At 38.3% G+C, this 26,196-nt stretch overlaps 1 protein-coding gene across 5 annotated transcripts in view; it reads left to right on the forward strand.

Moving 5' to 3' along the window:
- The window catches only part of LOC128029439 (fibronectin type-III domain-containing protein 3a), a 76,774-nt gene that overhangs the window by 24,809 nt on the left and 25,769 nt on the right, over positions 1–26,196 (forward strand). For 3 of the 5 annotated variants that reach the window (XM_052617222.1, XM_052617224.1, XM_052617223.1), the window contains one exon: positions 7,597–7,672. In XM_052617222.1, coding sequence (XP_052473182.1) covers positions 7,597–7,672 — 76 coding nt within the window. Of the gene's footprint in view, positions 1–3,265; positions 3,647–3,989; positions 4,195–7,596; positions 7,673–26,196 lie in introns of those variants that run through there. The other 2 variants (XM_052617225.1, XM_052617220.1) reach the window with 2 other exon arrangements.

Below are 26,196 nucleotides of genomic sequence, written 5' to 3' on the forward strand. Positions count from 1 at the left end.
ATCCAGCTTTGATGGTTATTCTGTGTAATCCATTGAAGGTTAAGGTCATACCTTGCAGAAGAGGTTTGTGCCTCAGGTTGACTGTCAGAGATCAGTTGCTTTTCACAGTTTTGCATTTTGCTTTTTACTACTCAAAAGTGCTTCTTTTGTGAGAGGTTTCCTGTTTTACTTCTACATTCGTTCTTTTAGCAGACACCTTTATTTTTCCATTTTATCATAAAGCGTTCATTTCCTATAGATAATCACCTGTAATTGCTTTTCAAAAGCAGTGAACAATGACTTCAGCTGATTACAATCAAATTCCTTACTGACACCTTTAATTCAAGCTGACAATATTTAGTAGCACCCTGTGTGTGTCACATCTGGCTTGAGGAGAACAAGTCAAGGGAGGAGGACATGGCAACTAATTGCAGAAGGCTTTATTGGACCAACAGCATCACACACTGCTTTAGGTGTCAAGAAAATGGTCTTCCTCTGTAACAATCAGTCATTGATGTCTTGAGGCTCTTTGCTATTTTAATCAATACGTCCTACAGTGTCATTGTAAGGCTCTTCTGCCAGAGCTCATTTACCTGAGGCTATTTGAGCCCATGTCATTATGGTTCTTGCTCTTTTCTGCATGGCAACGACATCCAGTGGCTCCTCTTCAACGTCACATATTTCAGTTTCGTGTCAGCTAAGCTGCAGTGCCACGTTGCCACGCTGTAAACAATTAAAGAGTAACAAATAGTGAGCAACCTGAGCCCTGACTCATCGGAGAAGTACAGACGTCAGTGGCTAACAGCCGAGTACGCAAAGGCACCACTGGCCCATCTCCAGGGTAATAAAGCCAGCGCTAACCGCTGTAGCTGTGTTTGCTAATCACTCTCGCTTCCCACCGCCTCCTGATGGCCTTGTACCTAAACCAGGCAAGTTCAGCCTGGCCGTGACGCATTAGAGAAACAATGTTCCCATCTGTAATCTTTGCTCATGCAAATCATTGTCACTCAACCACCTGGATACTAAATCTCTTATCTGACATTTTACTGCCCCAATTTATAGTCCGAACATATTAAAGAAAGTGGCTTCCAGTTTGCTTTAATATGTAGAGATACAAAATCAGTACACGAACAACTTAAAAAGCTTTTATTCTAGGATGATGAGTCAGGAGGATTGACTATTAAAGCTAAAAAAAAAAGAAGTCTTTTAGCACTCATTCATGTAGGTGTGGAGATGCTTTTACCGAGTTACTGTGGCAGTAACGGTGCACCATGAATTGACAACTTCATTATGCAAATGTAGCAGCATCGTCATGAAGTTCCACAGCATAAGAGTAAATTAATTGGCGCAAATAATACATTTCAAGACAATTTTAATGAAAAATAAAAATAAGAATGACAGAAATTTAGGCCAAAGTGGGTGGAGATGAAAAGTCATTATTTTATCTTTTAATATTAAAGCACACATTACAAATACACATTATACACATAAAACGAACAGTGCTTTATTTTTCTTTATTTTTTTTGTATTTATCAGTAGCATTCTATAAATGGAATGAACAAATATATAAACAGAACACTGCATTCACTTCACTGTATAAATCATACATTGATTTTCTTATGGCATTTCTGGATTTTGCGAGTGTCAGATATGGAAGCGAGGCGTAATGGTGTGAATGTGTCCCAGCCCCCTTAGATGTAAGGCTACATTTACACTGGTGCATTTTTGTTTTTAAAAAAAAATGATCCTTGGCCATGATGTCTTTCCACTATCTCTTACAAATGTTGGAAGTCATTAATTTCCAATGGTGTGCTCCAATGGAGCTGCATGAAGTTCAGATCATATGCAAATGTCTGTTCATACCACTGGACCGAAAGTACGTTACGCGACCATTCATGCACACTGTAACATCATGCAACATAAAACAATAAATACAATTTATATTCCACTTTTACTCAAAGCTTGCTTTGAACCACCATCAAGTGTTTGTAATAACTTCTGACTGCAGTCTAAAGTGTGTTTTGACCATGTAAAGTTGCTGAAATTAAATATGTTATTACCTCTGAGTTAGAACAACGATCATGAAAGAGAGAACACTAGTAAATGTAGGCTACATTTACTAGTGTAAAAGTAGCCTAACAGAGCTTCAGAATATTTGCACTGATTCACTGTGTTGGTTGCATTTTGTTCCTTTGTGCAGTGGCTCAGGAGATGAGCTTTTGAGTCTGTACAAACATCAAAAAGCTGAAAAATAATTAGGTAATATTATCTTGTTAGAATTGATTTCATAAAATTGGTATTGAAAAAATGATCATTCAGGAACTTGATATTGAAGTCAAGGTATCTGTATCGATATTAAAATTTTTTGAGTGATACTCAGCCCTAATAAAACACTGCAAGCTGCCTTTGGGCATTCCCATCATAAGAGGAAGTTCTAGTCTAAGTACTGTTTTTCATGGCTTGAAATGTCAGAGAAACTTGAATCTTCTTTTACCTCCCTTCTGTATTCAAGATTATATAGGACAAGTTTCATTTACCTTTTTCAGAAGGAAACCAGTAGGTTCATATTATCCATATCACTACTATTTATGTGGCTACCCATCACACCTCTCTTTCCACACTGTCTCCTCCACCGATCACACTGATTTAATAGTTTAGGGCTGAGGTGCTCCTCCAAGCCAAAGAAGCTGTTGCATTACCTCAACTTAATTTCCCTGTGCATCGATCATGGTATTAATAGCAGCAGCGTCGCTCTGTGAATGGAGAATAGAAAAATGACAGATTCTTTCTAGAGGGGGAGGGAGGATGTGTGTGAGTGTCTGTCGGTGAATGAGTGCGTGTTGCTCTGTGCCTCATCACTATTGTCGTCACCAGAGCAAAACACAGAACAAAGGCGACACGGATAACTTGAGGACCCCCGTCCTTGTTTTTAATTACTGGATCCATGCCAGTCCAGTATTTGACACTACCAAAGGTGTGTTGTAAAGTCTGGACGACATCAATAGTCACTCGCTTTCACACACATACGCTCGCCACAGTACAGTCACGAGTCAATGCCAGTATGGTATAGAGGGAGAGGAGAGAATTACAGACCCACGAAGGAAAGAACAATTGCGTCCACTCGTCTATGGCCTTCCTCCCTCGCTTCTTTTCGTTCTCCTCCTCCCCCTGTGAGCATAACACGGGCGTTTAGCTGTCCTCCTCATTGGTGGCGTGCTGCGGACATCGTCAGGGCTTATTTGTTGAAGGGGTTGCCGTGGAGACTGGCGGTGGTGGCGAGGCAGAGTTGGAGCCAGAAAGAGAGAGAAGAGGGAGAGTCATCTATCTACTGCAGAGAGAGCAGGAGGAGAGATTAAAAAAAAGAGAAAGGGAGAGCGCAAACATGGGCTTCGCTCCTGATATCTTGTGAACGGCTTCCAGCTAGCGCACTTAGGCAAGACCTCTATCCCTTCCTCTCACCGGGGCTTTGCTTTAGAGGGTGAAGAGTTCACACAGGCCCCCATGTTTCGAGCACACTGCCCAGACCTTCCAGTCTCATGAGCACTGGGTGAAGCCAGAGAAGGGTGGCTTGGACCCCCGGAGCACAGGGGAGGGTACCAGATACCTTTAAATATCGGCCAGCCTGTTGAAGCAGCTTTGGCTGGATGAGAGGGAGATGCGTGCTACAGTAAGTGAAGATTCAGCATTTTATTATTTTTACATGTGTGTGTGTAAACACACATTGCTTTGTCTAAAACTGCATGCTGGCGTAGGAAAGGGTCATGAAGAATGTGTCAGTAATGCAGTATATATTAGACTTGTATCAGAGAGAGTGGGGAATAAGAATTACCAGCTGTGTTTTTAGACAAAGGAGTGAGCAAGGCAGAGCAGAACGAGTAATTGTGAGCCCACATATACACACACACACGTGAACGCAACAGTATGTAGCTGCTTGAACCTAATTCAATAAAACCTCCCTCAGCCACCCCCATCGTTGCCTGCGCTGTTGCTCACGCATCACTCTTTGTCGCTGCGCTTGTGGTCAAGCGAGAACACACTCGTGTGTGTGTGTGCAGCAGTCAAGGAATAGCTGGTGTGTCTCAGTGGCACTCATGAATGGGAACAGAGAGTGAGACGGAAGTACAGAGGATGGCTGTATTAGGGGAGACCCGCAGTTGGAGCCCCAAGCCGTGGGAGTTCAGGCACTATAACTGTGACTTCCACCACAAGTCTGAGGTAAATAAATAGCACTTTCTGCCAAATTTATTTTCTTTGAGCTGTACACTTTTTTTTTAGGTTAGGCTGAGAGGCTGAAATTAATCTGTGTTGTGTTTGTCTCTATTGAGTAGATAAATATTCTCTTCTGGTTAGACTTTTTTTTCTCATTGTTTTAAAGACTGCTGTTGTTGGCTTTTAGATAAGAATGAGGTGCACAAAAGCTGGGCACTGTTGATTTGAGGCTGGGGTTGAGGTCCTTTCGTTCAGTTCAGTTATGTTTTTACCTCCGGAAGGACTGTCAGTTCTTAACCCTCGGCTGAGGCGAGAGCCACATGTTCCTGTTGGTCTTGGCATGACATGCTATTTACAATGGTTTTGTGCCGTTTTTTTTTTTTTCTTCTTTTTTTCTTTCTCTCCAAGAGTTCAACTCTTTTGAGAAGACATTTATAACAACTTAAAACTGATGCCGATGAAACAAAATGCTCTAACTCTTTAATGATCTGTATGCCAGAATTCCTGAAAAATGATTTTCTCTTTTTGCTTTCAACAATGTTGTTTTCACTGTTTTTGAATGTCACTATGACAGTTTTAGGACTCTGCATTTTCCTTGTGTTTATTCTACCTGTTGACTGATATCAGAGTGCATTTGTAAGTCTTGGTATGACATTTATTATGGTTTATCCACATCTTTGAAGTGACTCACCCCATTCCATATCCTTTCATGAGGAAGGCACAAACATTGAGACCTTTAGCCAAAGACAGATCTCTGAGACAGATGTGTCATCAATAGTGCTTTAACAAAAGCTCAGTGGAAGACTGACTCAGAGCGATTTCATGGAACAAGTGGTACTCTGATGAGCACTGAACCTGCCTCTCCATCTCATTTCAGACCCATGCGAGTGACGTGGGTTTGGACGTCACATCCAGTGATGTTGTCCTTTCCGCTTCTTCATCATTCATGCTTGTAATCTAATGTCTGAGACTTGCATCCTGTCTATTGAACGGTGGAGTCCTGCTTTGCCCTTACTTTTTTTGTGGTATTGTAGAGGCCTGTCATTTGAAAAGAGATGTTCAAGACTCAAAAATATAGCACAACGATTGAGCTATTCATTTTTGAACAAAAATAAATATATTTATTCAATCTATAAGAATAATCAGCATACCTACTACCAGTCAAATGTTTATGAACAGTAAGATTTTTATTCTTATGTATTTTTTTAAAGAATTCTCTAAGAATTTTATTTAAAATAACTTTTCAATATGAATAAATCTATGTAATTTATTGCTGTGATCAAAGCAAAATTTTCAGCAATATTACTATTTGGCTTTTTAAAAATAGTGTTCATATATGTGTTATCGGAATTATATCGTATCGACCTACATGAAGAAGTATATCGTGATATAAATTTAGACTTTATCGTCCAGCCCTGTGTGTGAATTTAATTTGTAGATTGTTAGTGTGTTCATGTGATTAATTATTGAACTGAGTTGTAGCGACAACATTCTCCAACTGCAGAATGTTCCTTTTTTTTTTTTTTAGCAAAAATAAAACTAAATACTAGTCAAATTAGGTCAATATTTTTTTTTACTCACAATTTGTATCATCTGTGATCTCATTATTTAAAGATATATCCAAACATGCTGTCTACCAATAACATTAAAGTTACCGAACAGCAACAAGTTGTGCTTACAGGACTAGTGGCAACAAGCAATAAAAACGCTGCCCCGCGTTTGGAGTGTATGCCCCATAACACTAATCTTGTTGATCGTTATAATAGGATACATTTTCTGTAAAGATACGAATCAAAACAACTCAGCTGTCGAGTAAAACACAAGCGAGATCGGCATCTCTTTCCAGTTGAAGTTTGTCGCGAAGCTCTCTCCATCTAAAAATGCAACACCGATATTGATCATCGCTCTCTCTCTCCTCTTGTCCCAAACTCTTCTTGGGTCGTTTGGTTGGCCCGTACACTTACGTTAACGGGAGCTGTCCTTGTTGACAGAACCAGCGGTAAACAGTAATTATGTTCCATAAATAAGTAACACAATCCACCATAAAACGTGCAAGAAGTAAATAAGGAACTGCTTGAAGCAAGCTAGTGGTTTGCTTGACGCTAGACACTACTTCCGCATTTGTCCACGACATGGTTGTCATGTGGTTTCTACGTCGGTAAAGGCGGTAATAACATCTAACTAACAAAGGGTAACTAACATCATTGACAGACGACTGCACTGCCCTGTGTCACTATTTAAAATGGGAATTTTCTCATGATTTACAAGTAGTTGAAAACATTAGAGATACTGTTAGTAATCAGCTGGACAAAATATATAACACTAGTAGAGTGGTTTTTGGATATTTTACTGCAAATTACCTTACAAATTGTACCTTTAAGGTGTTGCTGGTGTGTGGATTTCATGTTGTTAGGATATTTATAGAAGTTACAATGTAGTTGCTTAAGTCCAAAGAGCCCAGCCCCAGGTTTTGTTATTTCTGTTTTTAGAGTTTTATTGTAATCAATATTCTAGAATGTTATGAAAGAGTTCCAAAGATTGTGAATTTGTTTTTGTTCATTATTTAAATCTTCACTTTCCTTTTGGAATATATTTGTGCTGTTCATGAGTGGATAATATTGCTTAAACTATGAATTAAAATGGTTGTGCTGTTTCTGATTCAGCTGTGTCAGATTCACACATGATTCCCCTGAGCCACAGTCATTGATCAGAAAACTGAGTTTAGAGTGCCTCAAAGACAATGACAAATCCATTTTGATGACATTTCTATCGATTCTCAGATCTCGTAGGAAACAGAAACTTTCATATTTGGTATTGTTTAAAAAACAACAGCACCACCAACAAAAAAGTAAAACCTTTAGTTTGCAGCACATTGCCACCATCCCATGGCTGGAATGCATGTGTGTTTTTTCCTGTTATTTCCCTTTCTTTTTTCTTGGAATCGGAGCATTTTTGTCATTGCAGTAAATAATGTTTCCATGTTCTGCTGCCCTCAGAAGTGGATGTGTACAGTATGTTTTCATCTGTTTGTGTGTCAGTTATGTATAGCCATGAGAAAATGAGGGTAATAGAAGCATGTTTATGCCTGGCTGAATGATGGCCAATTTTACGTTAGACATATTAGCCAGGAATAAAACTGAGCCACGTGGAGCACAGTGCTGACGTTAGGTTAAGATAAGGGCAGAAGGAAGTTTAGTCTTTAATTTTATTCACAGAGCCCTCACAGCTTGAGCCATTCAAGTCACTATATTTTATCTTTATTCAGTGCAGTGTTGTCTTTCATCCAAGCAGTTCATTTTTATAAATAAATGAATAAATAAATAAGGGGATGTGTTGAGCTAAGTTTTGGAGTTGAGGTGGTCTGAATAGACTGGTTTCTTCTAACAGCATCTTTCTTGCTTTCTTCAGGTAATCTTGGTGCAGGTAAACCCAGGAGAGGCCTTCACGATCCAACGAGATGATGGTCAGATTCAGTGTATCACAGGTAAGTTTTTAAGTTTCTCTTGTATTAAGAAGAATTACTGTTTAATTAAACAGTTATTGCATTAGTCTATGAGCAAGTGGCAGTTAATTTTTGCCAAATCATGAGCTCAGATGATTGTAATTACCACTCTGAGACTTACCCCGTAATTGTCTGCTGTTAAAGTGCTGATTAACACCTGTAAATTATTTTATTTGATTGGAGATATTTAAGTCTCCTTGTTCCCAGATACTCGAGGGTACCATTTTTTCTTTTTGAACGGTCGTAAGTAACACCCAGTTTCCTTAAATGCCCTTCTAAACTGTGAACTATGGTGTGATTTTCCTTTTTAATCTAGAGTTTATATACATTTGTAATACAACTTGAATTTTCTATTTTCGTTGAGTACAAAACCAAAAGTACTTGATTCAGGAAACTTGTCGCAGCATTCCTGGTTGGGTCAATGTCCTGAATGTAAAATAAATATTTTACTGAACTACTGTAGAATCCATCCACTGAACTCACTTTCCACATGACGACTTCATGACTCCTAGCAGATCTTAGTCTGAATCAACACATCCTCATTCACTAAGAGAGCCATTCAGTGTTGGGTCTAATTGCCGTATGTGTTGGAAGCTCAGTCACAACAGTCAGCTAGTGTTTGGTGGGTCTCGGCAGGGTTGCAATGAGATGCTTACACCCCCTTAGCTTACAGAGAACGTTTTTTGTCTGCAGCCATTGTGTGGGATGGTGCAAACACACTACGAACTGCCAACCTCCCTGATTGGCAGTTTCTGCAATAGGAAGAAGTGGAGCGTGACTGTAATTGAAAGATTACTGTGCCTTGGGAAGCTATTGATTATAAAAACAATAGCATCCAGCTCATTGTATGCGGTAAAGCCTGATTAGCTTGGCAAGGATATGAACTTGTTAAAGTAAGCAGTTGGCTGCGTTAAAATGAGATTGATGTTATCATCCAGCTTTAGCATTTAACTGAAAACCCAATTGGAAATGGTAGCCAATTTTTCTGAAAACCTAAGGGCATCATTTCTTTTCTTTTGCTGTTATGACTAGCACCTAGAGGTCTTCTCAGGTCATAAAATATGTTCCTGACCCAAATCACTTATTACCCAAACCTGATGTGCATAAATAAATAAATTTTTAAAAAGAAAAACCCAACCCGAGTCTGACCCGACCCGATGGCATTTCATTTCGAACTGGACCTGAACGTAAATGGCATTGACTTGTGTACAGGCTGCAGCCTCACAGTCAGTCATGAAAAATCCCAGTGTCCTGCTGACTGATTTGGTCACTTCTCCATTACATTGATTTATTTTACATTTGTTCAGTTTATTATTAGGCTACCTGTCTGATGGAAACAAGTTATTTCTGAGCTTGGTTTTCAAATTTGACCAGTGGATTTGAAAAATAAATGTGATATTTTGATTAAAAAAAAAAAAAAAAAAAAAATCGATAGCTAATAATTCATGAATTCACTAGTGTTGTCTTCAACCTGATCTCTGGCAAAAGGCTTCTGCGCACACACACACACACAAAAAGCCCTATATGAACAGGCAGCATAATTAAGCAAGTGGATTTTCCTGATGGATCTCTCATATCTATAAGATTATTTCTGTTTGCAAGGTTACAAACGTATGTTCCTTTTCTATTTGCGTTCCTCACTTAATATGAAAGTGAAATTAGCCTACACTAATACCTAATTCGACCCGTGCCCGAGCTACTTGTCAGTCAGGTCTCAGGTCGGACCTCGGGTTTTTGGATCCAAGTGGACCTGTGGATGCCTCTTCTACTAGCACTTTGTTAGCTTGTCACCTATCAAGGAGTGACACATCATCCAATCCAAATGAATATTACTGCAGAAATGCCACACTACTCAGCGTTTTCCCACATGATTTGGCGAAATTATGGAGTTTGGACCTTGGCCCCCTTGTTTTATTTATTTATTTTTTTCTAACATGTGACTCAGATCTGTATTCCTCATGACAGTGTGAACAGTACAAAGCACATGAAATCTGATCTTTTCCGTTCCAGTTTGTGCCACTTCAATATGGGGTACTTAATCCTATACAGATGTTTGCAATGCGAACGCAGTCTGAACCATGTTATATATTGGAATTCATGCAACTTTCACATCAATCTAGATCAACATTAGTCATGATTTTGCGCTCATGGGATTCAGCTGAATGATTTTACATACCCAAAGTTAAGATAGTTGTGAAAAGGTAAGTCAGTGGAAGTATAGCGATGTGTAAGAACTGGATTTCCAAGGATTTCAAAACTCTGCTGTCTTATGTCATATCCTTGTCTTTATTTAACATATTGACTGTGCATAATTTTGCTAGATTCTGCGGCAGATCACACTATAAATAAATGCATAATTGCTTACTTTATGTCCTCCGTTTACTTCCATATGACAGTATACTGCACAAGTGTTGCAAGTTTTTCAATGGAATTGGTCTACATTTTCATTATTGCCATGGGTTGTTTTCAACTCTGTGGGTTAATGCAACCCCAATAACGCAATGTTTATCCAACCTGTAAAGGATTTAATACAAGTGAGATTTAGCTAGTTTTGGACTAGTTTTGAGTTGAGCGGATTTTGTTGTGAAAACCTATTGTTCTTTTGCACATGCGGGTCAGTTCAGAAACATGATCGGTTCACACTGGAAGTCTGATATTGGCCACATTTAAAACAATGTGAGCAGCTATACAAAAAAAATCAGATCTGAGTTAGGGCTGGGCGATATTATACAAGCTCATTACGTTCATTATTGCAGATGAATCACCTTCGATATTGAACATGATATTATGTAGCTTGTCAGTGATCTACGGCTTTGTCTATTAAATGCCGCTCCATTTAAAAGCAGGTGATGGCGATTTTGCAGTAATCACAGAACCATATTTGCTGACTAGATGCGCATGATCATATCGTTAGATATATCGCCCATCCCTAATCTGAGCAAAAACCTTAATTGAGCACGAAGGCTCGCAGTGTGAACATAGCCAAAATCTTGTACATTTTAAAGTTAAATGCATCAATCTGGTGTACTTGGAGGGTTTAAAATTAAGAGCCAATCCATTTTTAGTAAAAAAGTATTTGCGTTGATTTGTACCTGGGCTTTAAGTGAATAAGCATGCTCTGTGAGCTGATAGCATGAGCAAAGTGTGTGCTTTGCTTTGAAACATGCAATGCAATAGGCTTGACGGTAGTTGGTGACGGATCTTTTCTTTTGAATTGTGACAGTTCATAGTAACGGATTATCCAAATACAAAAATGTAGGCCAGGACTTTGTTTTATCCATTAGTTTAATTTTGAGAGATGGGAATTGCAGTCAAAAGTCTCAAAAGTCTCAAAAAAAAAAATAAAAAAAAAAAAAAAAAAAAAAATATATATATATATATATATATATATATATATATATATATATATATATATATATATATATATATATATATATATATACACACACACTTGGAAGAATTGTTTACACCACAGTCTATGGAAAACCTCTGAAGTTTGCACACTATAAAAAGAAAAGAAATCACCAAAACTATGCCATTAGTTTTGTGCTCCGTTTGTGCTACAAAAATGAACATTTGTGCTGGTTTGGTGTTTGAGATATTAAACTTTTTTTTTTTGTTGATCATGTGATCACTCTCCACCCTATGTTGCCCAAATCGCTCCAAACTAGCATAGTTCGTTTGTGCTCAATTTGAGCCATTAAAACAAACACTGTATCATTTTTCCTTTCTTTGATATAACCACAATATTTTTGGGAGCAGTGACGTCACTCTCCATCCTAGTTTGCACACAAAACTGGTGTCATTCATTTGTGCTTGATTTGTGCTGGTTTGCGCTGTTGAAATGAACGTCAAATATATTTCCCCTTCTTAGAAATAAGAAAAACAATTCCGGGCAGTGACGTCACTCTCCACCAAATGCTATCCAAATCTCTCCAAACTGGTATCGTTCGTTTGTGCTCGATTTGTGCTGGTTTGTGCTGTTAAAAGAAACGCTATAACTTTGACCTCTTCTAAAATATATACATCTTAATTCAAGTTGAGTTGATGAGGAAGAGTAGCGTTAGGGCGAGTGGGGCTGCTGTGTGCTGGTCTGTCACTGGAAGCCGTTGTCTGTCAGTGACGTGAATGGAGTGATGACTCACCTTTGTGAAAGCCGAGGGAAGTGTGTGTGTGTTTGTGTGTGTGTGTGTGTGTGTGTGTTTAACCCATAACCTTAGAGTGAGTTAGAGGTAATGCTAAAATCCACAGGATAAACCAGAGGGAACTGGTTTGTCCCTCTCTTCCTGATATCTTTGTTGGCCCAGATGGTCGTTTGTTCTATTTCTGAATTCATGCATGCGTTTTCAGTAGCTGGAAGTACGTTTATGCCACACACGCACTATGGAGCTTCATAACGGACTGTTTAATACGAAGCAGCAGCCTTAAGATGGGAAGAGTGAATGTTATTTAAGATATCTCAGACTGCTGGGTGTGGGCTGTGGTAGAGAATGACATCAGAGGGGTGAAACTTGTTAACACAGCCCATTAACATCACTGCCCTAAAGTTTATTTGAATGTTTGCCACCCCAGATGTGGATATTGGTGTTTCAGTCTGTAAATGCCATTTTGTTGATTTGTCTCTTGATTACTCATGTAGGATGTTGGCCAGGAGTTTCCAGTTACTAGCTAGAAACTTACATCTGAACTTACGGACAACAGTGTTGTAACAATAGTTTTCTTCACCACCTATCTTCTTTCATTAATGTTTCCAAGCATGAAATTTGGGCAACATGCAGCACTTCTTAAACGGTTTACTTGCTGAAGTAACGTTTGATTGTATTTCAAAGAACAAACATGCATTTGTTTGGCTGTTTGTTCAAATGTTCAGTAAGCTCACTCTTACACCAAGAGTGCATTTCAGTATTCAATTGACATGTTCTCACACTTTCAGGACTCTCTGTGTACTTTAAAAGAATGTTGGCTATGATTTGTTATATATTCAGAATTTACTCGGGAAGTGTTTCTGAGTGTGGCTTTCTTACTGGTATACTGTATCGTGCATTGGAAATCAATTGTGACAATTGTGTCCCCAGCTAGGCAAGCCAAAGGTGACAGTGATAAGGAACCAAAACTCCACAGATGACAGAAATGGATAAAAATAAATAAAACCTTGGTAGAAACAAGGCTTAGTCGGTGGGCTAGTTCTCCTCTGTGGTTAGTTTCAGGTTACTACAAAATTCAGTTTGTGCAGAGGACTCATCCAGGGGTGTTTATTTGGCACTTAAGCTGCATTTCCACTGCACACGACATTCGGACACGATTGTCGGATTTCTACCCCTAGTGGCAGTCACACTGAACTTTCAAACTGGGCGTGAAGCAATGGTTACCTCGGCATATTCACCATGGTAAAATGAATTATTTTACTGCATATAATTGAAGTATGAATGTATCGTCAAAAAGCAAATGACCCCCAAAACGAAAAACAGTAGGTTTTATGGGTCTAATCATTGCAAATAATGATTTAATAATTATAAAATAAATTTTTTTGACATAATTATTTTAAAGCACCATTTTACAGAAAAAGTATTTAAAGAATAATAGTAAAGTGAACAAAATATTGGCAGTTCTAACGATACACTCGTTACACTAGTTTTTGATAGAATACATCAAATTCAGTCGGGAAGTCGCATATTGTCTAGCCGCAGAAGTTCAAATATTTCAATGCATCCACAGCAAATCGGATCTGAATTTTCTGCATACGCATACAGTACATGTATGACCGGAACTCCACGCAGCTCCCGCGCTACTCTCCATTGGAAAAGATTGACTGTCACTGGTCGCTGGTCATTTGTAAGAGACAGTGGAAAGGCAGCTTAAGACAAATAAAGGGTTTTCTAAATTCAGAGGGGTTTAGCATGACTGGCAGCAGAATCTAATGGAGACTCTTTTGGTTTGTGCCAGTAAGCAGTTGTTTAACAGCCACCTGGAACACTTTATTAACCGCAGAGAAAAATCCTCACACAGCACTGTAGCATTGTAGGTGTTAGAAAAATCCCCACACAGCACTGTAGCATTGTTTCCTCCACTTCTTTAATGTTTCGTTATCCTCTTCATCTATCATCATGAGTGCTTACTTTACCTGTGATGCTGTTTGCAATGATCCACATCTGGCACTTGGTGTGTTTTCCATTCCGACATTCAGACGACAAAGTGCTGATCACGTACTCCAGGTGACATCACACACTTTACTGTTGACTCACCGTATGCTTGTGCGTCATCATAAACCTACCATCGTACTAAAAACCTTTACCTTTAGAACCTTTTTTGATATTACAATCAGATATCATCAGTCCAGTCTTGCTTTCGTAAATCATAAGTGTAAATGTTGGCATACTAATAATTATGAGATAAAAAGATGAAATGGACAAAATTCCAAATTATGAGATGATAAAAGCCATAGTTAAAAAGTGTGATGTTTTGTCTTAATTATCAGTTATCATAACTGACTTTTTGTCAACTTCAACTTATGTCGATTTAGATTTTTCATTATAGCGGCATATTTCTTAATTGTGATTAAGTATGTCATAATATTGACTTTCATTTCATTATTATGATTAGTGACTCATAATTTCAATTGACATAATTGGTGGCTTTTTGTGTAATTGTAATTATGTATATAATTATAATTTTGTAATAGATTAGATTCAACTTAATTGTCATTGCACATGTAAGGTACATAGTAAATGGTGACATTCATTATTATAATATTTTTGACTTTGTCATATTTATGACTTGGTATCTCATAATTAACTTCAGAAGTAATGATTAATCAATTAATTCTTTATCAGAATTAAGAATGATTTACCAAAGCATGATGTAGCGTAAATTGGCTTCCATTGTGTACAGCTGGGTTGTGTAGCCACTAAGACTATATTTTAACATCTAAAAATGAAATAATTCGAACAGACTATGTGGTAGAGCTGTTGTGTTTATGGTTGTGTCTGCTGTCTGATGTGTGCGTTGGCACAGACGTCCTCTGTGTTATGTGTTTTGGAAGGCATTATACTGCATTTATGTGTGTGTGGTTAGGAACATTCCCTGTGAGTGGACATTTGTGTGGGTGTATTTATAAGGAGTAACTCACTCACCGGAGCAGCCCGGATTGCGACTGAAGCCAGTGGTGAGCTCTCAGTACTGTGACCCATTCTATTCAGCCCTTACTAATGTCACCATGTGTGGATACACTGTGTGGCTTTATTCCATAAGTATTTAATTGTGTGTAGAGCTCTTCTCTACCACAAAACATAAAAAAGCAAAATATCTCATTTGAGGCTAAACTGTACCATTGTTTGCCTATAGGTTAACATCAAATAACATGTTAGTCTTCATTTCAGGCTCTTTTGAGACTAAACAAAATGATTGTTTACCTTTAGGTTGGCACTAAAGAACTGTTTTACGCACAGATTGATGCACTAGGGATGCACCCATGTATAAATTGACTGAATTTGAATTCATTTGTGTTTAAATTATTCTATGCAATTAAAAGCACCCTGGAGTGATACAACACCTAAATGTATCACATCGGAAAATGAGTAGCCTGGAACAGCAGCTAATTATATATATGGCCATAATATACAAATATATGACCACAGAGAATGCTGCAAATGACCAGTCAGAATCAAGTACCTCAGAGAGCTGTGTAATAAAACATTTTTTTTTTTTTTTCAGAAAACAAGACAAACACTATATTTGTTCACAATGAATCACAGCGATATTGTGTTTCATGTGGTTGAGACCTGTAGTGTGATGGACTACATGTGTCAGGTGTAAATCAGACAGCAAAAGATTTATGTATGATGCTCAGGCTGATACAACTTACTAATTCAAATTATTAAAGTTGAAACATAAGCAGCTACAAACCATATTGTAATGTTCATCTGAGTGAAGTGGATTATTGAGAAAAATAATAAAAAAAATAAAACCTTGGCCAGGAACTTGGTTCTAAACATCGGTTGAAGATTGGATGGAGGTAGATCTGAATGCAAGGTTTCAGTCATTTGTAAGAAAGGGGTGGGGTTTCTGTAAAATAAATCATTGGGTTTATGCAGATTAAATGAAGTCTGGCATACGCACCATTGAGAACTGTTTCACTTGAAGATTTAAATAATAATAATAAAAAAATAATAATGTGGTCCAAAAAAAAAAAAAATATTATGTTGTTCACAATAAGATCAATAACATTTTGTAGACAAATGTGAATTTTCATTTCATGGTCTGCTGCCACTCCTGTTTCATTGTAACTTTAAACTGGTTTTGGCCAATATTAACATGTATAATTTATGTAACGTTGGATTTATGAGGGGTTCTACTGATTCATGAATGAACCTGATGCATCTGTGTATGTGGGGTCTTTGCAGAAATATTGTAATATATATTTATGAATTCACTCTCGGTTTCTCCTGCACATGCTTCATTCACTGAAACTGCAGCCCATAGTTTTTGGAATGAATGAGTCGATGACTCATCCCACTTGCCACAGCCTTTAGGGAAGGAGGGAGAGAGAGATAGGATGAGAGATTTGGAGAAAGATCCAAAAGCTTTTTGGTTTATGTGTTGATAATCCCTCAACAATTATATGGGTGCAGGGTTCAACAAGCTTATTCAGTATGCTTATTTTATATCTTACATGCATGTACACCTCTGCATGCCATGTTGTCTTTGTTTAACTGGGGCAGTAAACACAAACTCTGTGTACTGATAAATCTGTGTGGGCTTTAGAAATTAGACAAGGGAATTATCATACCCCATTGAATACAGTCCTAGGAATGAGGAAGAAAGCATATTATCCCAGTGAGCTTGACTTCCCCCATCCTCTCTTTCTCCATCGCGTTATTCTTTGAAGCATCACAAGTGGAGACAGAGGGAGGTTAGCCAAATCGAGTTTCTTGCGTGTTCCATAAACATCGCTGTGGTCTTTTCCTCCCTCCGTGCATGTAGACGGACGTCACTCAGTCTGTCGGGGCGTGACGGGGTGCTTGTTATGCCACTGTACAGGATGCAAATAAAATATTTAGCTTTCAAAAACAAGAATAGACTCCTTGTTAAATTGCTGCGTACTTCAGAGTAGGGTTTTGGTCATTAAATTAGTATTGTGTAAGCATAAATAGTATTTTTTTGGTAATCCTTGTATCCAGTCATTGAATTGTAAAAAAATACAAGGGGGTGGTGTGGTCATTTTCTTTTTTGGCAGGGTGAGGCGGGGTGTTCCTGTAGTTAATTTTACATAATGATTACAACATTTATGTAATTTTTAAAAAGGTTTTAATGAAAAATTAGCCTCATTAAATGAACTATTATTTTTAAGCTTTTGTGCTCGCACACATGCTGATATTTAGAAAAGTACATTGCTTGTGCAATAAATATAAAAACGTAAAAGCTCATACATAGGTATTTTTTTTCCTTTCATTGCTTGAATTTTAAAGGTATTCTAACAGGCATCATTAAACAGTGAATGCTTTTGGACTCAACAATGCAAAGTCTGTGACTCGATAATATTAGTCTCTCAATCCCTCACAGTAACACATACAGCACAATAACATAATGTCGGGTAATGTCTTTAAATTATAAACCAGGGAAAATCATAACTTCTGTTATTTTCTTTTTAAAGCACTTCAAAAGTTGCACTTGAACAGTTTTGCGAAAAATTACAAAAATTTGCTTCCGTTTGTGAGTAGCTTGTTACAGTACCAAGTTCTGATTGGACAGTTGCCGCTATTTATATTATCATAGAGAATTTAAACTTTTCATTCGCACGATAAGTTTTGCATAACACAAATTATTAATCTAAAGATGATGGTAATTGGTAATGAGTGGTTTTACCAAGGGGATGCTTTTTGTCTTTTTTTTTTTTCGGATCCCCCCCCATCAGTTCGAGTCCTGCTTCTATCTATTTGCCCAAACTGTATATCATCTACTTTAAATGATATCAGACAGCACTAGCAACTCTCTAGTCTACGAATGGAACATTGTAGGACCCTCTCAACCAGTGACAAAGTGTTAAGAGAATAGAGCCTTCATTACTCCTAAAGAAAATTACTTACGATTAATTAGGCTACAGATAATCAGTAATGCCATTTTAGACCTGGGTTAACGTTTTGTATTGGCAATTAGCCCAGACAAGGGGTTGATGGATCTGTGTTTGATTTGATTATTTCCGGGTCCATTGTAATTAGACCCAGACAATATGGACACATTCCAAGTGTTTTAGGATTTTTTTTAAAAACGTATTACAACTTGTACCACTTGACCACTGTGACTTCATGTGGAAATATTTAACATTTTACATTTAATTTTAATAAATGGCTATTGTTAATGCCGTAATAATGCAATAATATTGTGAAAATAATACAATGCAGTTTAATTCAGCTAACAAATAGTTGAAATTTTTTTTGTCCTGCTAAATAAACTGTTTATTAATAAAGCATTTCCATAATAAACATTACTTGTTGTATTGTGGTTTGTCTGTTGATTACTTAAATTACACAGATTAATTTTGTTGTTAATAGTGTTGCCATAGAAATTCACAATTCCGGTCTAAAGACATGAACCGCTCTAAGAAGAACGTCCCAGATTGGCATCTATTAATTACAAGCATCCCCTGGCAGTGTAATTTCTGCAACACAAGTGGCAACAACTAGAACTGCAGTCTGCAAAGTTTGCTTGAGCGTCCAGCTGTTAAATCACCAGTGGCATAAGTTTGGGTCAGGGCTACCTGTGTATCCAAACAATGACAAGCTGGGCAAGTTTGTTCTATTTTTATTTTTCCCTTTGTGATTTCACTGGGTTGCACCAATGGTGCCATGTATATATTGGTTGCCATTTGAATGTTGTATTAACGCAGAATTAGAAATAATTCATTTTCAGGTTAGAAAGGTGATCTGCTGCTTGATATGATTAAGTTCAAGAAGGAACACCTACTCTCAACAAACAAAACCGCAACTGGGTGACCACCAGAACAGGTTTTATCAGTTCCTCAAGCTTATAGCTCACCCTAACCCTAATCCTTTATGTAGGTTTAACTGTGTGTTGTGGTGGCAGCAGACTGAGTAAGGGCACCAATATGTCATTTTCCCTAGCCAATTCCTCCAGCTCTTCCTGGGCAATATCAAGGCATTCCCTGGCCAGAAGAGATATAATCCCTTCCCCATGTCCTGGTTCTCCACTTTGGTCTCTTCCCAGTTGGACATGCCCTACTGATTATTTAAGGAAGACCACTACATTGTTTACTTTGTACATTCTTTCAAGATTCGATTCTAGAACTAAGAAACAGAGAATTGCATTGGGACTGTGTGTCTGGATATCAGCTGAGGATGAGATTGTTTACAACTTGAACACCTCAAGTGACATGTCTGTCAGGTTGTAGCCTAGTTTTCCTGTTCATCTGTTGGATTTCACTAGAGTGTTTGGACCCGCAAAGGTTCATTGGTTTGTGTTTGCTGTCAGCTCTAGTGAGCAGATCTCTATGTTGGCTTTCGTATTAGCTAGTCCACAAACTGTTTCAGAGTTGCTGAGTGATAGTTTACAGTATATTTAAACTTGTCAGTTCTCGGTTGTGTTTGTGTCTGAGAGAGATTATTTAAAGGGGCCATATTATGCTAAATGCACTTACATGTTGTTTGAACTGAAATGTGTGTTGGCAGTGTGAGTACACAACCACCCTAAAATGATAAAAATCCACCCACAGTGTTTCAGCACAGACTGGACTGGTGTCTTACCTTAGACATGCCCTGAGTGAGCGGTCATCAGTCCGCCATTGTTTCACCGCTGGAGCAGATGTAGACAAGAATGACTCTTAAGCGATTGAAATGTGTCTGTTTGCGCAAATAATTCGTGATCAAGCTTCACCTACAGAAGAAGTGAGTGTAAGGTTTATTTTTAATGAATCTTTGCAAAACACCTTTCCTAATAATGTGCTAATTAGCTAGATTCACGATGAATGCAGCTAAAGTAAACAGTCCCTCAGAGAGCAGCTCAAAAGAGAGGGGCGGGGTCAGCAGAGCTCATTGACATTTAAAGGAAAGTGCTATAAAACTGTGTTCTCTGAAAAGAGCTGTTTTTGACAGAGTAAAAAAAAGGTGTTTTTTACACTACCGTTGAGAAATTTTAACCAAACTGTTACAGACTTTTCATTAAGACCCTGAAGAATTATATCAACTGGTGGAAAATGGGCATACTATGACCCCTTTAACGGCTGTTTATTCTCAGAACAGAACTGCCTGTTTGGAGTTATTTTTGGCTCAGTATGTGTGTGTTTTCCTCTACGTGTTTGTTGATGTTTCCTCTGGAAGGCTGGCACTGGGGGTCCACGTCAGCAGAACAGCAGACCGTTCATGCTCTTTAGAGTGGGGGTGGGGGGGGGTCTGAAATGAGAAAGAAAGAGGGAGAGGGATGTGGCCTTATGTATCTGATCTCTGTCTGCGCTTGTGCGTAAGTCTGATGCAGAAGTGTGGGGGTGTCTTTTTTTTTTTCTCTAGCCTATCCCCCTTTTTTACCCACACCTAGCCCATCCTTCTTTTTTCTTCGTAGCCATTACATCTTTTACGTTCCTAGCCATCCATCTTTTTTTTGCATTTCATTCATTGGTTCATTCATTGATTTATTCCTTCAATCATTTGTTTGTTTTTGTTCATATCTATAATGTGTTTGAGATAGTTTGGGTGGATTACACCAAAAGTGTGTGTGTACTGGGAAAGCCTGTCATGCACAAAACTGGAATCAGCAGACAATCTCTATGACCCTTGGAAAAAAATTTAGCTGCAGAAGGATGTGACATTAGCATCTTTCCATGCCCCCCTCCGAACCATATCGTAAATCAGAAATCGATCGTCTTACTTAGGAGGGTCTCTGATGCAGAATCGGATCAGATTCCTCCCACTCTCAGGGTATTATGGCTCTGAGGTGACCTGACTCAGGGCCGTTAGTCTGAGTCATTAGTCATCAATTAGTCCGCTTGAGTCTCTCCTAAAACGGGCTTCAAAGCCAGCGTAGCACTCCACATCAAAGTGAAGAGCTAATAGTCCTCTATGCTCTTTGTACTACAAGGCTTATTATAAGAAAGGCTAATGATTTTATTAGGATGCATTATTGAGTAATGTTGTTTATGAGTAGTGCTGTTGTATTTTTTTTTTTTTTATATTAGCATTAGTGGTTGACTGAAATGGTGTTTTAAAAGCTGATGCGGGTATCTAAAGAGCAGGGTGTTTTTGAGCTCAAACAGTGACGCTCTTGGTGCCATTTGTTTGACTGGATTATGGGAAACAGGGAGTGTGTTCAGGAAGCCTGTCTGAAACCATTCATCATTTTGTGCAATTTAACCTTTGGCCACTAGTGGTGCTGAAAAAAAATAAAAAACTACATGTATTTTGTTTCTGCAGATTCTTTCTTACTGCGCGTTCACACCGTCGTCGTCGTGAGCTTTCAAAAATCGCTCTGGCCGCCCTGCTGACAATTCTGCAGAAAGATTTGTGAGCGCTCTGACGTAGATTTAATGCTTATGTATAATGTATAAAGTAGGGTTGGGCATCGATTGGGTTTTATACGATACCGGTTCCATTTCGATACTTTTAAAACAGTACCGATGCCTGAACCGATACTTACTTCTATAAAAAAATAAAAAAATAAATAAAGACTAAAAAGGATAACATTAAAGAACATTTAAAATATTTAAAATAAATCCATAGCTTTCACACGCTTCTTGGATCCCAAGCTTCCCTTACTCTAAGGCTAATAAATGTATTTCATGATCTGGGTCATTATTTAATACAAAACCACACATAATGTTTCTACTGTATCTCTGTCAAGCACTCTGATATTTAGTTCAAATGAGTGCTGTCTGTCACAGTCTTTAAAGTGTAACTAAACCCCTGGTCAGAGCCTGACTCCACCCACTGACAATATTTGAAAAATGCTGAAAAGTGGGCAGATCACAGCGGAGATAGAGGGGACGAACCTAGGGCGGGGCTGAGCGAGAGCGGCGTGAACCTGAGACCCGCAGTGACGGATTGATTGACAGCTGCTGTTAGAATCACTAAAACGGAGAGTGACTGTAATGACGCAAGTAGCTTTGAAACAGAGCGATCATTTGAAGTAGAGGACTTTTCTCACCTACCTTCACCTGAAGTGGATGTCGAGGTGTTTGTTCATATCAATTCGATCAACTGGCTCAAACTGCGGTCTTATCTCCCGCATCGTGTCGCTTTTCAGTGCGAGCTGTGGCCATCTCCATGTCCATTGCGTTGGAGAAGCAATCCTGTGTAAAATGCAGTTTGCACACTCCAGCTCTAGGCGGGAACTCACGGTCTTCCAGGCCAAGTGCATGCAATCACTGGCGCCTAATTTTAATGTCTGCTTGAAAACTATGCAGTCCAGCAGTGCTGTCGCAAATAGCAACACACCTCCGTACCATCCTGACCACTGTACTAAATACAGATAAATCTACGCTAACTTGAATATCTAAATATCTATATAAATTATATGCTAAATAGATGCTATAATAGTCTTTCCTGATCATTTTCAATACTCGCAATTCCAACTCCTGACTCACTACAGTGATTTTGACGGAACAAGATGGTTTTATACTGCCAGGGGCGTGGTAGCTCGTACTAAGGGGCGTGGTGAGCTGGAAACTGCTTATGTCACCTGCCACCGCTTGCGTCACTTGCCACCGATACATCCAATAGGAAAAATCAACTGCAGTAGCCACCGTTCAACCTGAAGAGGGCAGCATATGGTTTTTACACCATATATTGTAGAATTAAAACACTTTATTCTCAAATGTCAAAAAAGTTACTCGAAACAATAAACAGCACTAATAAAGCCCCATTCTTATAGATCATTAACTAAAAAAAGTTGGTTTAGGGTTTACTCTCTAATCCGTTATATGAATGACTGTATGGTCATTCGTTATAAAGTTGCAACAGTGTCGTTTGTAAAGTACAGTCTTAGGCACATTAGTATTTTCACCCCACAAAAAAAGGGTTTTAAGCCAGTTATTTATATCTTTTGCTTTAGTATGTCAGTAGAAAATATCAGTTTACATTTCCAAACATTCATTTTGCCATTAATTTTAATAATAATATAGTGAGATTGTTGAATGCACAAGCAGTCTGACAAGACTTTTGCACAGTAGTTTAATGTATAAGGTATAAAGTACTTATAATTAAATTAAGTATATTTAAATAAGTGTAATTAAAGTATGCGTTCATATGTGTTAGAGCTAGATTGTCGCTGGAGGAAACAGCTGCAGTATTATGAGCGATGAATGGAGCGAAAACTTTACATTAGATTGGAAACTGATTTCTTCCTTGTTACCTTTTGTAAACTGTATTTATAACAAAGAACTGCACAGATACAACTAGTCTAACGATCAATCGATAAACACACACCTCGTGTCAACTCTTTCTGTTTAAGTCTGTTGTGCTGGTCCGCCGCGGCATGCAGATTGAAGAGCGTGCTGAAAGACGAAGAGAAGACCGGTCTAACGCCGGTTTCATATGAAATTTAAGCGGACTGACTCTGAGGCAATCACGACTTTGTGTACAGTTTATGGAACTAAATGCTATAGCCCTGCTAAAAAAGCCTAGCGACGCCCCCTGCTTCTTGTGTACATTTCGGGGAACCAGGACAAATATTTCAATCGATCACTCAGGCATGTAAGAGGCACCGAAATGAGGCACCCGAAATCTGCGTTCTTATTCAGTTCAAGTAACAGTCCTGCATTGAAAATGTTACTTAAGTAAATATAATCAAGTATAAACATTACTTAATGTAAGTTTAATCAGGGAAATTTGTTTAAAAGTAAACTGGGACTACTGTACTATTATTTGTACTATCATTAGATTATTATTCCTATATCGTTACTGCACATCAGCATCTCACCAGGAACATGAACAATCTCAGACACCTTAGTCCACGTATCATTTTTACTTTATTTTTTATGTCCCTGTATGCAAACAGGGACACATCATAGATTATTGCAAACCCACCATGGTCGGAGCTGCGTTCTCTGGAATCCTGTCAAGCGGTGAACTTCTACCTTCTGATTGGTTGCCTCTGACCCGCTTCATAGCTCATTACCATAAAGTTGCCCTGATTTCAACTCTCAATGCTTTCAATGGCCAAGTCGCACCGCGCCGCTGCTCAACGCCGGCTCACATTGAAAATTAATGACTTCCAGCCACTTTGACGCTCTCTACGGTGGCTCACAGTAACTTCTGAGAAAACATAATAATGTGATGAAGAATTGATTCTTAAGTAGATTTTTGAGTCAAAACTGTACAGCTCGTCTTATCCCGGTCATTTGACCAGGTTTTTTCTTTTTTTTTTTTTTTTTTCAGTAAAAAAAACAAATACAACTTAAAAACTTAAATTTACTAGGATTTACTCTGATATAACAAAAAAAAAATTATAAGTTACATAAATCGCTATTTGTCACAGCGATGAACACCATAGCGAATCCGCAAAATCTGAATAGCTATTTAAAATGATTTAAATATGTTTTAGAAAGTAGTGCAGCTGCTTTATTTATGGGGTTTCCAGGGTAAGGGCTGCATTTTCTGCAGTTTAGTGCGATCTGCTATCAGAGAGTGAATGTGCTTTTATTCAGCGCGTCTCTCACGTGTTCCCCCATGTGTTTCTCATGCATGCTTGTTTACATCAGAGCGGCACATGTGTCTTTCAAGAACCATAGAGCTGTGTTGTTAAAATGCATTCCAAATTCTGAAAAATGTGTAATATATAATTATCCACTGTATTTGGAAGTGCCCACGATAACATTATTGTGCATGTTCATTACCATGATGTATCACATTACCGAATACCGGCACATGTCTATTCCTGTCCCTGTTTGTTGTGACTGTTGTTGTGTTGTCATTATCTTAAAGTCAACTAATTTCTACACAGAATTAAACTCTTATTTCCCAAATAAACCCCCCGAAATAAAATCATATATGGGGCTGATTTGCTTAAACCTCAGAATGCACTAAATGTCAACTATAATATTCAAGGGTTACTCCGATCGAAAAAATCTGACATTTCTGTTTTGAAACTGTCACCAACCACATACACACTCATTTATACACAGCAACCCACTTTTATGATGATTATAGAGCAGTGACGGCTTGTGTGTGCCATAATTACTTCCAGCAAGCACTTTCTGATTATGTGAGTTAGTCTGTTCATGGAATGAAAACAGCCACGATCTGGGCGAAAAGGATGTGAACTGAGAGCTAATACAAGAGTGACACATGATGTAGAATCAAGAAGCACTAAACAGCCTCATGTTTGTGTGTTCATCTGACATCCTTGCTGTATGTCGGAGATATGATGTTTACAACAATCTGACTAAACGAATGCTGTGTAGATCAGCTTCCTGATGCTCAGGTGGAACGTGAGGGTCCTCAGCTAATGGAAATGCTAGGAAAGGACTCTCCAGGCTCTGGCTAGATTAATAAGGTTTGTTTATGGTCAGGTTGAGCAAAGCAGGTCAGGGTGTTCCTCCATTATGCTATATACAGGTGCTTAGGCCCAATTTTATCTTTTCATTGTGTTTCTCTCAGATAGCTTGTACAAATATTAGTGCTGCTGTTTCCACGAAAGTCAACGTCAGAGAAATTTGTCGAAAATGTGACTTGAATAGTGATCTAGATGTTTGGACTGAATGGTCATAATAATTCTGCTGCTGTCCAACTATCAAAAAACTCAAGAAAACATATTATATTATAGATTTATAAGTTATAAAGTGATATTTTGTAAAGTGATCTATCTATCTATCTATCTATCTATCTATCTATCTATCTATCTATCTATCTATCTATCTATCTATCTATCTATCTATCTATCTATCTATCTATCTATCTATCATATAAATCTTGTATTTTATTTTTATAAATTTTTGCCCAAAGAGCAACATAATTACGGTGTATATACTAACAGTAATTAACTTGACCATGTCAGCCAGATCTTGATCCACAGTTTGTAGTTGTAGTGCAGAGGACTTTTACCTTTTACCTGTGACTGACAGATCGAGTCTGGAAAGGTGAAGTTAGAAACCTTTGCACTAAAGAGAGGGAAGAGGATGAAAAACAAATACAAGCCCACACGCACATTCCTATTCTTTATGGAGGGCTGTTATTTTCTCTTCTGCTTTGCCCTTTAACCATGAACTACACCTGCACAGCAGGATGGAGGTCTGTGTTTACTTGTGTCCTTTTGCGTTCTTGTGTGTGTTTGCAGTCCTTTGCATCATCCAGCTCTAACAAGTTCTGCAATTCTTTTCTGAAAGTGAAAGTGTCAGAATGCAAAGGAATGCATGAAAGAACTGATCTGTTACAGGCTTTGCTGAGTCAAAGTTTTTCCTGCATAAACCCGAAAAACTAAACGCTTTTTATCAACTGCTATGCAGACACATTCAGCTTAGTGTGCTTCCTTACCCAGCTAAGGATATGTCAGAAATTGTTTGCACTGAT

Source organism: Carassius gibelio, chromosome A15, assembly GCF_023724105.1.
Source record: "Carassius gibelio isolate Cgi1373 ecotype wild population from Czech Republic chromosome A15, carGib1.2-hapl.c, whole genome shotgun sequence".
Classification (NCBI taxonomy): Eukaryota; Metazoa; Chordata; class Actinopteri; order Cypriniformes; family Cyprinidae; genus Carassius; species Carassius gibelio.